The sequence below is a fragment of the Anabrus simplex genome, chromosome X, assembly GCF_040414725.1.
Source record: "Anabrus simplex isolate iqAnaSimp1 chromosome X, ASM4041472v1, whole genome shotgun sequence".
Classification (NCBI taxonomy): Eukaryota; Metazoa; Arthropoda; class Insecta; order Orthoptera; family Tettigoniidae; genus Anabrus; species Anabrus simplex.
In genome coordinates, this window is record NC_090279.1 from 53,272,232 (window position 1) to 53,287,190 (window position 14,959).

At 42.8% G+C, this 14,959-nt stretch overlaps 1 protein-coding gene across 1 annotated transcript; it reads right to left on the bottom strand.

Annotated features, from left to right (window-relative positions):
* Positions 1–1,170: 1,170 nt before the first annotated feature.
* On the bottom strand, positions 1,171–2,599 carry LOC136886542 (zinc finger protein ZFP2-like). The gene is made up of 2 exons (XM_068230808.1): positions 1,828–2,599; positions 1,171–1,271 (listed from the first exon to the last, which is right to left on the bottom strand). Exons 1-2 carry the CDS (start codon positions 2,597–2,599, stop codon positions 1,171–1,173), a joined length of 873 nt encoding a protein of 290 aa, XP_068086909.1.
* Between the last annotated feature and the right edge of the window lie 12,360 nt (positions 2,600–14,959).

Below are 14,959 nucleotides of genomic sequence, written 5' to 3' on the forward strand. Positions count from 1 at the left end.
TGTATGTTATGAGGTCGCAGAAAAGGTTCTGTTCTAGCTGAAGAGCTTACTACTTCTCTGCTGTGTGCGATCGCATGCGCCTTGCTACATCTCCGGAATTGGAGCTCTTGTGGAACTCCGGAAACTTGCGTAGTAGTTAGTGGGACGTTAAGCAAAATAACATTGTTATTAAATCACGTGCGGCTTAATCACGACGTGACGTGACAATCGTGCGCCGTATCGCCCGTGTGAACCGACAGCGTGGTGCTGCGTGCGAACGATTTGCCAAGAAACACGGTGGAGTGCGGCATCTCACCAGTGTGGTTTACATATGCGTGGTTAACTTAAATGATTATCTTAACATTTTATCACAAAACAGAGCACTCGTGTGTGTTCTGATCTGAAATGTTAAAGGGACCTTCTTGGCTGTATATTTGTCACAGACATAACAACAGGATAGCTTCTGGCCTGTGTGAGTCCGTATGTGAACTGGTAGGTCGGTTTTCTGGATGAGGGATTTGCAACAGATATTGCGGCAGTGCGCCTTACACCCGTGTGAGACTGCATACGACGTGCTAGGTGGGATCTCCTGCTGAATACCCTGATTCAAACATTGCACGAGATTGGCTTCTTGCCTGTGCCAGTCAGCATATGAACTACTAGGCTGACTTTGATGCTGAAGAATATGCCACAGATATTGCAGCAATATGGCTTCTCGCCTAAGTGTGTCCGCATGTGATCTCCTAACTCGCGTTTCTGGATGAATGATTTGCCGAACACATTGCAGCAATGTGGTATATCGCCTGTGAGGGTACGCATGTGACCTGCATAGATGGACTTTCTGGCTGAAGAAATTCCCACAGACGTTGCAGGAGTATGGCCTCTCAACTGTGTGAGTCCGTCTGTGACTTGCTTGGACGGTTTTACTGCTGAATTACTTGCCACAGACATTGCAGCATTATTGCTTCTCATCTATGTGTGTCCGCACGTGAATAGCATGGACGGATTTACTGCCGAATACCTTGCCACAGACATGGCAAGAGTTAGGCTTTCGTCCGTGTGAGAACGCATGTGAATAGCATGGTTGTATTACCTGCTAAAGGATTCGCCACACAAAGTCTCGTCCGTATGGGTCCACATAAGATGAGATAGAGTGTCTTTCCGGCTGAATTATTTGCCACAGACTTTGCATCAGGATGACTTCCATTCTGAGTGTGTCGGCATATGAACAGTGAGTGAGCTGTTCAGGATGAATGATTTGCCACAAACATTGCAGCTGTATGGCTTCGCGCCTGTATGGGTCCGCATATGATCGGTCAGACTGCCCTTCTTTATGTATGATATACCACAGATATTGCATCTCTAAGGCTTTTCGCTTGTATGGGTACGCATATGATCGGTCAGACTGCCTTTCTTCATGAATGATTTGCCACAGACATTGCAGCTGTATGGCTTAACACCTCCATGGGTCCGCATATGATCGGTTAGTTTGCTTCTCATTATGAATGATTTGGCAGAGACATTGCAACTGTATGACTTTTCGCCTGTATGGGTCCACATATGACCGATTAGAATGCTTTTCCACAGACATTGCACCTGTGTGGGTCCGCATATGATCGGTAAGACTGCCTTTCTTTCTGAATGATTTGGCACACACATTGCACCTGAAATACTTCTCGCCTGTATGGGTCCGAATATGACACGTTAGAGTGCCTTTCGGTACGAATGATTTGCTACAGACATAGCAACTGTATGGCTTCTCGCCCCTATGAGTCCGCATATGATCGGTTAGTTTGCTTCTCTTTATGAATTATTTGCCACAGACACGGGAGCTATATGGTTTTTCACCTGTATGGGTCCGCATATGTTCGGTTAGACTGCCTTTCTTCATGAATGATTTGCTACAGACATTGCAGCTGTGAGGCCTCTCGCCTGTGTGAGTCCGCATATGATCGGTTAGTTTGCCTCTCTTTGTGAATGATTTGCCACAGACACGGCAGCTGTATGGCTTCTCATCTGTATGGGTCCACATATGTTCGGTTAGACTGCTATTCCTCATGAATGATTTGCTACAGACATTGCAGCTGTAAGGCCTCTCGCCTGTGTGAGTCCGCATATGATCGGTTAGTTTGCCTCTCTTTATGAATGATTTGCCACAGACACGGCAACTGTATGGCTTCTCACCTGTATGGGTCCGCATATGTTCCGTAAGACTGCCTTTCATCCCAAATGATTTGCCGCAGACATTGCAACTGTATGGCTTCTCGCCTGTATGGGTCGGCATATGCTCCGTAAGACTGCCTTTCCTGCCAAACGTTTTGCCACAGACATCGCATCTGAAATGCTTCTCGCCTGTATGGGTCCGCATATGTTTGGTTAGATTGCCTTTCTGTATGAATGATTTGCTACAGATATTGCAGCGGTGTGGCTTCTCGCCTGTATGAGTACGCGTATGATCGGTTAGTTTGCCTCTCTGTACGAATGATTTGCCACAGACACGGCAGCTGTACGGCTTCTCACCTGTATGGGTCCACATATGTTCGGTTAGATTGCCCTTCCTTATGAATGATTTGCCACAGACACGGCAGTTGTATGGCTTCTCACCTGTATGGATCCGCATATGACGGGTTAGAATGTCTTTCAGAATAAATGATTTGCTACAGACATTGCAGCTGTAAGGCCTCTCGCCTGTATGAGTCCGCATATGATCGGTTAGTTTGCCTCTCTTTATGAATGATTTGCCACAGACACGGCAGTTGTATGGCTTCTCAACTGTATGGGTCCACATATGTTCGGTTAGATTGCCTTTCTGTACGAATGATTTGCTACAGACATGGCAACTGTATGGCTTCTCGCCTGTATGGGTGCGCATATGATCTGTAAGTTTTCCTTTCTTTATGAATGATTTGCCACAGATACCGCAGCTGTATGGCTTATCACCTGTATGGGTCCGCATATGAACCGTAAGACTGCCTTTCATCCCAAATGATTTGCCGCAGACATTGCAACTGTATGGCTTCTCGCCTGTATGGGTCGGCATATGTTCCGTAAGACTGCCTTTCCTGCCAAACGTTTTGCCACAGACATCGCATCTGAATTGCTTCTCGCCTGTATGGGTCCGCATATGTTTGGTTAGATTGCCTTTCTGTTTGAATGATTTGCTACAGATATTGCAGCGGTATGGCTTCTTGCCTGTGTGAGACCGCATAACGTCATGCCTTTTCCTGAAATGTTTATGAGATACTGAACAATCGTTTATAATCGCACCTGTATGCAATCGCGTGTCCTCTGTCAGCATTTTCCTCTTTGTTAAGCATTTATCAGATAATACGCACACTTGGAGCGGGTGGATCCTGAGGTGATCCGACAAGCTGCTACGGCTACATAACACCTTTCCGCAGTGATCGCACTTGAAGGGTCGATCTTCCTTGTGTCTCTTCAGATGTCGCAAGAGGTCCAACTTCCCAGCCAGGTTGTCACTGCACACACTACACCTAAAACTAGCTGATCCACCTTCCGGAGGTTGATGATCTCTATAGCTCACCTCGGGTCTCGATCTACAGTGACAAATTAAAACCATGTGACCAATAGTTCAACAGCCAACTCCACTACAACTCTCACACAGGGGATTTGCTACTGGACATTCCAATCACTGATATCCAGTGCAGAGAGCTCGTTACTCATAAACATTACATTCCTGGGAGTAAACATCATCTGAGGTTAAAATTCAAAACCTCTCACTTGTAACGAGAATGTGTTGCGTCCTTTCTTAATCACGATATCACGCGCAAGAAACTTGTCACGGTTTAGAAATGTACGAGTTAATAGACCTCATTTGAAGAAAGCATGAGAAGTGGTCCAGCCTAAAAGTGTAAATACTCATACAAGCTCTTTAATCCAGCACATATTATTCTACCGAAATCCGTAGTCTGTTCTCCTACATAAAGAACGGCATATGCTTTGAAGTTTTGATCTTGTTGAACCACTCTGCGCTTTGTCGCAGGCAAGTAATAATTTTTGTAAAGGACCTTGATCTTGAGGTTGTTTGAGAGAATGTCTGTGTTGTAGATATTAATAAAGTTGAGAACGTTTGCCGACATTCAGCAAGATCTGTTGAAACATGGCTAATCTTTTATGAATGTTATTTTGTCACACAAATATACATATTTTATTTGTACATTGTTATCATATCACTATAGCATTTTATTATGTCACTGTGTCGCTTTTCCGAAATATGTATCTTTGATGTGCAATCAAACATAGCCAACCTATATATAGGACGGTAGGTTTATACAAGGACGTTCATAATTACTACCATGTACTACATCACTCTACGTCGTAATTGCTGTATATAACACGGAAACCATTAATACTGATGAAATCCTGGAAAAGCTGAAATATAACAAGTATACGACGGCTCTCTCCCTAGCATTGATACTGTCTTTTCTCCTCAAGACACTGCTGTTATAGACATTATGAAGGCAACACAGAATATGGCTTTGGTGGGAGCGTTTTATTACAATGTTCTAATATCCTGATTTTGAATCCAAACGCAACCTATCATGCCCTTGAATATTCTTACAAGTATTACTTTAACAATACGGATAGAAGGAGCATGAAAATCAAGGCTTGAGCCAAAATTAGAGATGACAAGACGTTGATTTGCACTGTAGTGGATATTGCTGCTATGTAATGGAAGGAATGTTATTCTATTTATTTCAAAAGATCACGGGCAACGTGATTATTTTTAGTGGATTGATAACATAGTTGGATAGCATCCAATTCTGTGCCTGTCTCCCCACCACTGAGTAGTTCTAAATATTCTACGGAAGAACGGTTATAGGTGAGATCCGCTTACAACTGCCACATGGGAAATTCGATCACGCAGGCTAAAATATATCGTAACATGAACAGGTACATTCCAATTCATGCTGTATGAAATGAATTCACATGGCCCAGTCGAATGCATGACTGGCTCACAAGCAAAGTAATGGGAAGCTCGACCATGTATTGTTACTGCACTCTTTGGAGAAAATAAGTGGACAAATGAAAGGGGGAAATTGATTCCAGATATGACAGACTAAACCTCTTGATCATCAAACAAGATATTGATGTTGACACCACTAGACAACAGGGGGCAGAAAATACGACACTGGATTGTGTGTCATGCGTTCTGTGGCATATCACGCCAAGCAAAGGTGCAAACGTCTGTAACCCTTCTTCTTTACGTGAATACGTGATTCTTGTGACAAGTAATTTATCAGGTTCACAATTAGTTTATGGTTCATGTTTGTGGGTTACTGTAGTCACGTCTTAGTTCGTGAACCATGGGCAACGGCTGAGTGGCCTAGTAAGTGGTCCTGAGAGTCGGGATACCAGTTGCTATGGAATGGGAGTGGGCATCTCGGACATATTCTGAGTCGTGGCCCTCCTTGTGCTCAGGCGGCTAGGACTACACAATTCGCCGGTGGTCCATAACCCGTTAGAGGAGAGATTCTCACTTGGACTATGTGCAAGTAGGGCAGCATCCTGCTTCATGAATTTACCGAGCTCAGAACACTTTAAGCAAGCCTCGGACCTATGGGAGTAATGGAGTCCCACTCCCATTTGACAGGCGAGGGACTCCTTGGAAACAACTTGGCGAACAAAATGGAATTCGATGGGGAGCTATCAATATTAATGGGGCTTTTGGAAGAAAGAAGGTAGAACTTGCTGAGTCAGCAAAGAGGATGCATCTGGACGTGCTAGGAGTAAGTGATATTCGGGTAAGGGGAGATAAGGAGGAAGAGATAGGAGATTATAAAGTGTACTTGACGGGTGTTAGAAAGGGAAGGGCAGAGTCTGGGGTAGGGCTCTTTATCAGGAATACACTTGCACGCAACATAGTTTCTGTTAGGCACGTAAGTGAGCGAATGATGTGGGTAGATTTGTCAGTGGGAGGAATTAGGACAAGAATTGTGTCCGTGTATTCACTATGTGAGGGTGCAGATGAGGATGAAGTTGACAAGTTTTATGAAGCATTGAGTGACATCGTGGTCAGGGTCAACAGCAAGGATAGAATAGTGTTAATGGGCGGTTTCAATGCGAGAGTTGGGAATAGAACTGAAGGATACGAAAGGGTGATTGGTAAATGTGGGGAAGATATGGAAGCTAATGGGAATGGGAAGCGTTTGCTGGACTTCTGTGCTAGTATGGGTTTAGCGGTTACGAATACATTCTTCAAGCATAAGGCTATTCACCGCTACACATGGGAGGCTAGAGGTACCAGATCCATAATAGACTATATCTTAACAGACTTTGAATTCAGGAAATCCTTTAGGAATGTACGCGTTTTTAGGGGATTTTTCTATGATACAGACCACTATCTGATCTGTAGTGAACTAAGTATCTCTAGGCCTAGGGTAGAGAAAGTGAATTCTGTCTGCAAACGAATAAGGGTAGAAAATATCCAGGACGAGGAAATTAGACAGAAGTACATGGATATGATTAGTGAGAAGTTTCGAACAGTAGACAGAAAGCAGGTTCAGGATATAGAAAGTGAATGGGTGGCATACAGGGATGCTGTAGTAGAAACAGCAAGGGAATGCCTAGGAACAACTGTTTGTAAAGAAGGGAAAAGGCGAACATCTTGGTGGAATGATGAAGTGAGAGCAGCCTGTAAACGTAAAAAGAAGGCTTATCAGAAATGGCTCCAAACAAGGGCCGAGGCAGACAGGGATTTGTACGTAGATGAAAGAAACAGAGCGAAACAAATAGTTGTTGAATCCAAAAAGAAGTCATGGGAAGATTTTGGTAATAACGTGGAAAGGCTAGGTCAAGCAGCAGGGAAACCTTTCTGGACAGTAATAAAGAATCTTAGGAAGGGAGGGAAAAAGGAAATGAACAGTGTTTTGAGTAATTCAGGTGAACCCATAACAGATCCCAGGGAATCACTGTAGAGGTGGAGGGAATATTTTGAATATCTTCTCAATGTAAAAGGAAATCATCATGGTGGTGTTGCAAACAGTCAAGCTCATGGGGAGGAGGAAAATGATGTTGGTGAAATTATGCTTGAGGAAGTGGAAAGGATAGTAAATAAACTCCATTGTCATAAGGCAGCAGGAATAGATTAAATTAGACCTGAAATGGTGAAGTATAGTGGGAAGGCAGGGATCAAATGGCTTCATAGAGTAGTCAAATTAGCGTGGAGTATTGGTAGGTACCTTCAGATTGGACAAAAGCAGTAATTGCACCTATCTATAAACAAGGGAACAGGAAGGATTGCAACAACTATCGAGGTATCTCATTGATTAGTATACCAGGCAAAGTATTCACAGGCATCTTGGAAGGGAGGGTGCGATCAGTCGTTGAGAGGAAGTTGGATGAAAACCAGTGTGGTTTCAGACCACAGAGAGGCTGTCAGGATCAGATTTTCAGTATGCGCCCGGTAATTGAAAAATGCTACGAGAGGAATAGGCAGTTGTGTTTATGTTTCGTAGATCTAGAGAAAGCATATGACAGGGTACCGAGGGAAAAGGTGTTCGCTATACTGGGGGACTATGGAATTAAAGGTAGATTATTAAAATCAATCAAAGGCAGTTATGTTGACAATTGGGCTTCAGTGAGAATTGATGGTAGAATGAGTTCTTGGTTCAGGGTACTTACAGGAGTTAGACAAGGCTGTAATCTTTCACCTTTGCTGTTTATAGTTTACATGGATCATATGCTGAAAGGTATAAAATGGCAGGGAGGGATTCAGTTAGGTGGAAATGTAGTAAGCAGCCTGGCCTATGCTGACGACTTGGTCTTAATGGCAGACTGTGCCGAAAGCCTGCAGTCTAACATCTTGGAACTTGAAAATAAGTGCAATGAGTATGGTATGAAAATTAGCCTCTCGAAGACTAAATTGATGTCTGTAGGTAAGAAATCCAACAGAATTGAATGTCAGATTGGTGATACAAAGCTAGAACAGGTCGATAATTTCAAGTATTTAGGTTGTGTGTTTTCCCAGGATGGTAATATAGTAAGTGAGATTGAATCAAGGTGTAGTAAAGCTAATGCAGTGAGCTCGCAGTTGCGATCAGCAGTATTCTGTAAGAAGGAAGTCAGCTCCCAGACGAAACTATCTTTACATCGGTCTGTTTTCAGACCAACTTTGCTTTATGGGAGCAAAAGCTGGGTGGACTCAGGATATCTTATTCATAAGTTAGAAGTAACAGACATGAAAGTAGCAAGAATGATTGCTGGTGCAAACGGGTGGGAACAATGGCAGGAGGGAACTCGGAATGAGGCGATAAAGGCTAATTTAGGAATGAACTCGATGGATGAAGCTGTACGCATAAACCGGCTTCGGTGGTGGGGTCATGTGAGGCGAATGGAGGAGGATAGGTTACCTAGGAGAATAATGGACTCTGTTATGGAGGGTAAGAGAAGTAGAGGGAGAACAAGACGACGATGGTTAGACTCTGTTTCTGACGATTTAAGGATAAGAGGTATAGAACTAAATGAGACCACAACACTAGTTGCAAATCGAGGATTGTGGCGACTTTTAGTAAATTCTCATAGGCTTGCAGACTGAACGCTGAAAGGCATAACAGTCTATAATGATAATGCATGTATGTAAAATAATGTTTCATTTTGCATTGATAAATATTCTATACGAACCAGCTATATTGCCGTAACTCGTGGCGCGTCCCAGGTGACGGATACGGGTTCCCCGCTGGCCTGCCGATGAACTTGAGCCAAATATAAAAGCTCTCGCGTACCAAACATGTACAAAGTCTTTAATGGCAACTTTGGCGGAGATGGAGACGTTCAGTAGGGACCAGGTGGCGGAAGAGGTACACTAAATTTCTGGAAGTTAATGCAGAAAAGAGGGTAGCGTTTCTTCTCTAGAGGAGTGGCTGCAAAAGGCATCTGTTCTCCATGTCCGGAGCTGCGTTACTCCCTTCTGTCATGAGCTCTAAAATGCTCAAGACAAGCCGGCCGTAAAATAATACCGTTATATCATTACAGAAATATTTCTCATAGTATCGGAGCCAAGGTTAGTGCAGCCCCTGGAAGGGACGCGCATTGGCAGGGCCCAGTCAGCATGAAAAGTATGCTAGGGTTACCGTCGCACGGGCTGTGACGGCTAACCATGCTAGTACCCCCATTTTGTACCCCATCATTGAATTATGCCTGGATGAAGTAGCGAATAAGACTCTGCACTTGAGAGAAGGCTTGTAGGCATCTGAGAGGTGCGGAAAAAAAAGATGGAATGGAGAAAAGTCATGGGAAAAGAGGTGTGGTTACTAACTGGTGTACAACAGAAACCGAAGGACAGTTCATGGTGTTGACATTGTCATATCAGCTAAATTTGACGGTTCAGTCTCCGGTCTCCGAGGTGCAATAGTTTGACAATCGCTTGATGTAACTCGTCCGCACTGGGGAGAGAAGGAAATTCCAATTTTTCACAGCAACGCTCCACAAACTGACGTGCCCATGGAAACCAAAGATGCGTTCTGGGCACTGCCTGACAAGAAGACCACTGACTATCTTATCGCTGCCGCTGATCTGAATGGACGTGTCGGACCGAGGAAAGAAGAACAAACAGTCCATGCCGTTCATGGGCTAGTGAAAAGAACGACGATGCCCAACAAATTCGGGATTATGCAGAAACTGATCATCGCAAACACACGGTTCAAAAAGAGTGATATTCATCTACTCAGTACTACAGTGGCTCCCATCCAATTCGCATTGACTACATCCTTGTGAGAGAGTGAAATCTCGAAGATGTTCTAGAGATAACAGTTGTCTCTTATTAAATCCTTGCGATGCAACAAAGACCAGTCATCTAAGCTGCGGATAAAGTCACCAAGAGCCCAATACTTCGCAGGAAATAGACAAATTGGGATCAAATGGTTGCCCCTGAAGAAGGAGACTAACGTCGTTGCAGAAGTTACAGAGTCACAAATCACCATAGTTGAAGTGAGCCGGACTTAACTGAAAGACGCCTTTCGCTCTATTCCTGGAACAATTAAGTCAGGGCGACGACAACGAAGGATTAAACATGACATATGGCTAAGGAATGAAGATGTTAAATATGCAGTACGGTTGAAGAAGCTGCTGTACCACAAGTTTCTTGCTCGTTGGAATGCCTACGAGGCTGCCACTCGTAAAATGAAGGAGGTATTTGCCGTAACATAATCAAACCGGTAGGCAGGACTATATGTGAAACATGACATGCGCGAATTCGAGCGGAATTTTTAACGGCTAGTCCAATCGAGCCATCGCAAAACGTCAGAAGTCCAACGTTTTTACGGCATCAATGAGGAAACAGACGATTTGCTACTGGACAGGCGGGAAGCGCGAGTACACTGGTGGAACTATTTTGACAACATCTCAATCATGGAATTTCCGTATCTACCAATCCTAATCACCTCCGCTGTTGAAGGTCCAACGTAGGAAAATGACGTCACTAAAGTCCAGGCTATGCTGAAGGAAATGAAATCAGGGAAAGCCATCTGCCCCGATTATCTTCCAGCAGAGTTTTGTTTCTCTCAATGGGGGGATGCAGCAGTGTGGCTAAAGCAAGCTTTTCAACCATATCATCAAAGAAGGTCATAAACAAACAGACTGGCGACGGAGTACCAATTCAGAAATAAGGGAAGCCCTGGCGATTTTTCTAATCACGGCCCGAACATACTTCTGAGCCTCGCAGTGAGAGACTTAGAACAAATCTTCGACAAAAGGATTAGCGATTTAGCCAAACATACAACAAGCCAAGCTGGATTTGTGTAAAATTGTGGCGCAATAGGAGAAACCCATGCTGCCGGACTGTTACTTGAGAAACACTGTGAAAAGAATAAGAGGCTTCATCACAAATTTCTGGAACCTGAGAAGGCGTTCCATCGGGTACTACATGACCTAATCAGTCAGCCCTACAAGTACATGGCATTCCAGAGCAACTTGCTGAGAGGGTATAATTACTCTACAAAGAACAAATGAGTTGCGTTCAAGCTGCCGCAGGAGCGTCTGATGACTTCCGCATCACTGTAGGAGTCCATCAAGGCCCCGGCTTATCACCAATGCAGCTTAATCTTGTGATGGACATAATTACCACAAACCTGCGCAGTCCAATACCATGGACACTTCTCTAAGCAAATGATATAATTTGGCTGAAGAGAATAAGCTAGACCTGCAGCGTCAAACAGAAGACCGGAACAATCCACTAGCGCCATAAGCCCCGCACCTCAACAAGAACAAGACAGAATACATTGCATTAAATCGTCGAGAAGTTGGAACCATGCATGTTGACGTTGAAGATATAGCACGAGTAGAGATATTTAAGTATATTGGCTCCACAATCTATGATTATGGCCAACTTACTGATGAAGTCAACTTAAGGATATACAAAGCCTGACTGAAGTGGAGAATGACAACAGGCGCCCTTCCGCACTTTGGACGAAGGGCCATCTCTAAACTAAGTTCTACCGAACTGATATCTGTCCTATCGATATCCATCCTGTCGTTTTCTACGGCAACGAATGCTGCCCAGCTCTAGAGGTAGAACGCCAAATAAGCATCATGGATACGAAGTTGCTTAGGTGGAAGGCTGGCATAACTAGACTAGATCACATTTCAAATGATGTTATTAGAAAACGTTTTGGCATTGCAGCGATCCAGAAGAAAATTGGGGAAAGGCGTGTGCGCTGGTTTGGGCATGTGTTGCGTGTAGAGGACGATACATTCGGAAAGTCAGAGTATTACACAGAAAGTCGGTGAAAAGAGGCGCTAGGGTCGAACCAGACAGCATAGACTGATAAAGTGCACAACGGCCTGAAAGTTGGAAGACTACATGCAGACATGGCCCGAGACCGAACTAACTGGAGTCAATGAACCACAACACCGGACCCTGCCACCAGATGCAGACTGATGAATATTCTGTTACAAAAATGGAGTGCAAAGGATATTTTACACATCCTAACATTCAAATTAGTTTATTGTATGTTCAAATTTTCTCCCCTAAAGCCTATGTCCGATATCTATAAAAACTTATTTTCACAAAATAGTGTTTGAATGGCTGAAAGCTTCTCGATTTCGTGTTTAAGTGACTCCTATAAATGCATTGTGAAGAAAAATTTATAACTCAACAAAATAAAAAATGGGTATATCTGTGTTAAATGGGAAGGACAGTTTGAATATCCGGTGAAATTCTATGAGTACTGTGCCGTTACATTGCCAAACACCACAACAACAACCATAACGGCCAGCCCAAGGTATGAACTAGCAGTTACACAACTGCACCAGTTCGTAAGAAATAAGTGGAAGCTTAATCAGACACTATACACTCCTTCCAACAACAAGAGAACAAGAAAAACTTACCTTAACAAGTGGAGATGTGTCACAACAAACCGTGGATAATTGAAATTAACCCCTGTACTAGACATCACAACACCAAAAAGTGAAAGAAAGAACAACAACATACCTTTAAGAAGGTAAAATAATTTAATCTTGATACCCAAAGTAGAACAACTTTTTTTAAATATAAAAATAAAATTAAATAAAAGCGTCCATACAAGAGAAAAACAAACAATAATATAAGGTAATTAACAACTGAGGAAAACTCCTGAAAAACTGAGGTCGGCCAACCAGAAATAAGTGTAAAAGGTACATGACTACATGATAATTACTTTAAGTGAGTAGTGCCTTTGGGGTGCTTTACAAAGGGTGACCTTCAAAGTACAAGTTTTCTCTTCATTTACTCTTATTCATTTAACTTATTATATTCGTCCGGATAGTGTGATCATGGAGCTTTCGCAAGGGCATCAGGGTAATTACGTCTTGAGTGACATAAACACAAGTAGAATAAACAGACGTTCAGACAGCCGAACAAACACAAACCGGGAAAATATAAAGTCAAGAAAGTTTGGATAAAGTGTTAAAGTCACACAGACACCAAAATAAAATATTTACAAAAGCGACAGAATCCCAGAAACAACCACTACCATCACTACAGAGTAGCCATGGTAACCAACATTCGCCATCAAGAGTTGGCAATGACCAATCACAAAGCATAGGCATAACAATGGTCGAAACATAAGGAACCCGGAAATTCCAAAACTCATTCATTTACATTTTACAAGAAAAAACATAAAAGGAAAAGCAGGAATAAAATTAAAAGAGACCCAAACTAAATTTCTGATACCCTGGAGAAAACTCACATGGTCATAAAACCTTTCCAAGAGGTAGAGTTCCTTTGAAGTACATATAGAGGAGATACACATTATCTCCCAAAACTCCACATTAATAATAATCATAACTTTTCATAATTTCCCAAACTAGATGAAACGTAATACACCTTCATACCACACATATCCAGATCATTAAAATATGTATACTATATATATATAAATTTTTACAGAGGAAAACCGAAAAACTTGAACAGTTACTGCATTTAAATTTTTGAACCAACAACTAGCATTATGGCTTTTTCAAAGGTCTTAAACACACGAAAGTTCTAGAAGAGGGCATGTTTTCCAAAACATCATTCCGGTCTCCGGCGACTAAGTTCAATTGAAATGAAGAAGAAACTTACAGTTGCAGAATCAGGCTTGTAGTAACATCAAAGCGTCAGTTGCTCCATATCACGTAATGATATCACAAAATATTGCATTTACTGCAGAAAGGAGGACGGTCTTCAAAATTTAAAAATTAAACCTTTAGAATGGCTGAAAGCCATCGCACTAATATATTATGTCGGATCCATAATGTGCGCTGAGGCCAAAAGCCGGAGCGAGTGAGTAGCATGTCCTTCCTCCATCATGGTCAAGCTTCTTCTCATTTCATAATGGCCGATTACTCCCGCTGGAAGAGAGCAGTTCAAAAAGATGGCGAGGAGCTCCCTGATTGGTCGGAGGCGAGGTCACGTTTCGACCACACCATAACAGATGGCAGCACACAGCAGAATGAGAGTTAAGTATCGAGAGCAAGTCCCTGAGAATAAATTAATTACTTAAGAAATATGATGGTTTACAAGTAGGAGAAATCCAAGTTGAGAATATAAACGTGACACTGTTTTCTACAGCTAATTGGCCAAATCAAAACCGTTCCTTGGGAAAGCAGTTTTAAATCCGTAATACTGTCTCAGTACCTACAAGAGGGGAGTCCGTCAGTGTATTCTAGCCTGAATAGAATTTTGCAATTCATATTTCTGCTTACATACGTCATAGACAGCAGACGATCATATTAATCAGTTTGTTATTTTCACTCCGATCACGCCTATAAATATGAAAACCATGGAGGTGTGCCACAAAGTGGTCAGCTCAGGGCCATGTGACACTCAACGCTCTAAATCTGGAAGGAAGCCACATAACTAAATGGCTAGTTCAGGACCATGTGTCTCTACACAAACGGAAGTAAGCCTCATCACTAGTTAGCTCAGGACGATGTGTCTCTCCACAAATGGAAGGTAATCTCAACCCTAATTGGTAACCTCAGAAATACGTGTATTTCCACAAGTAAGCAATTAGGAAATTTTATGAATCTTAAAATCTTTTCTTATGTAATTCAATACCCAACTGGCATGGCAAATAGTTTAGACATTTTAAAGGAAGTCATTTAAGTTGCGGCATGATATTTGTAGACTGCTGAAATGAGAGTGAGGAAACAATAGCGCCTGAGGTGAGATATAAAACAAAGTGGGAAGTAGCAGATAAGATCCGGTCGACTGAATCCTTCAGAAGCATCTAAAATCAATGATGTAAAATGGACTAAGCTACGTAGACAATGGACTGTCCTCTGACATATATGCCAAGAAAAAAGAAACCGAGCTCGATAGCTACAGTCGCTTAAGTGCGGCCAGTATCCAGTAATCGGGAGATAGTGGGTTCGAGCCCCACTTTCGGCAGCCCTGAAGATGGTTTTAAGTAGTTTCCCATTTTCACACCAGGCAAATGCCGGGGCTGTATCTTAATTAAGGCCACGGCCGCTTCCTTCCACTTCCTAGGCCTTTCCTCTC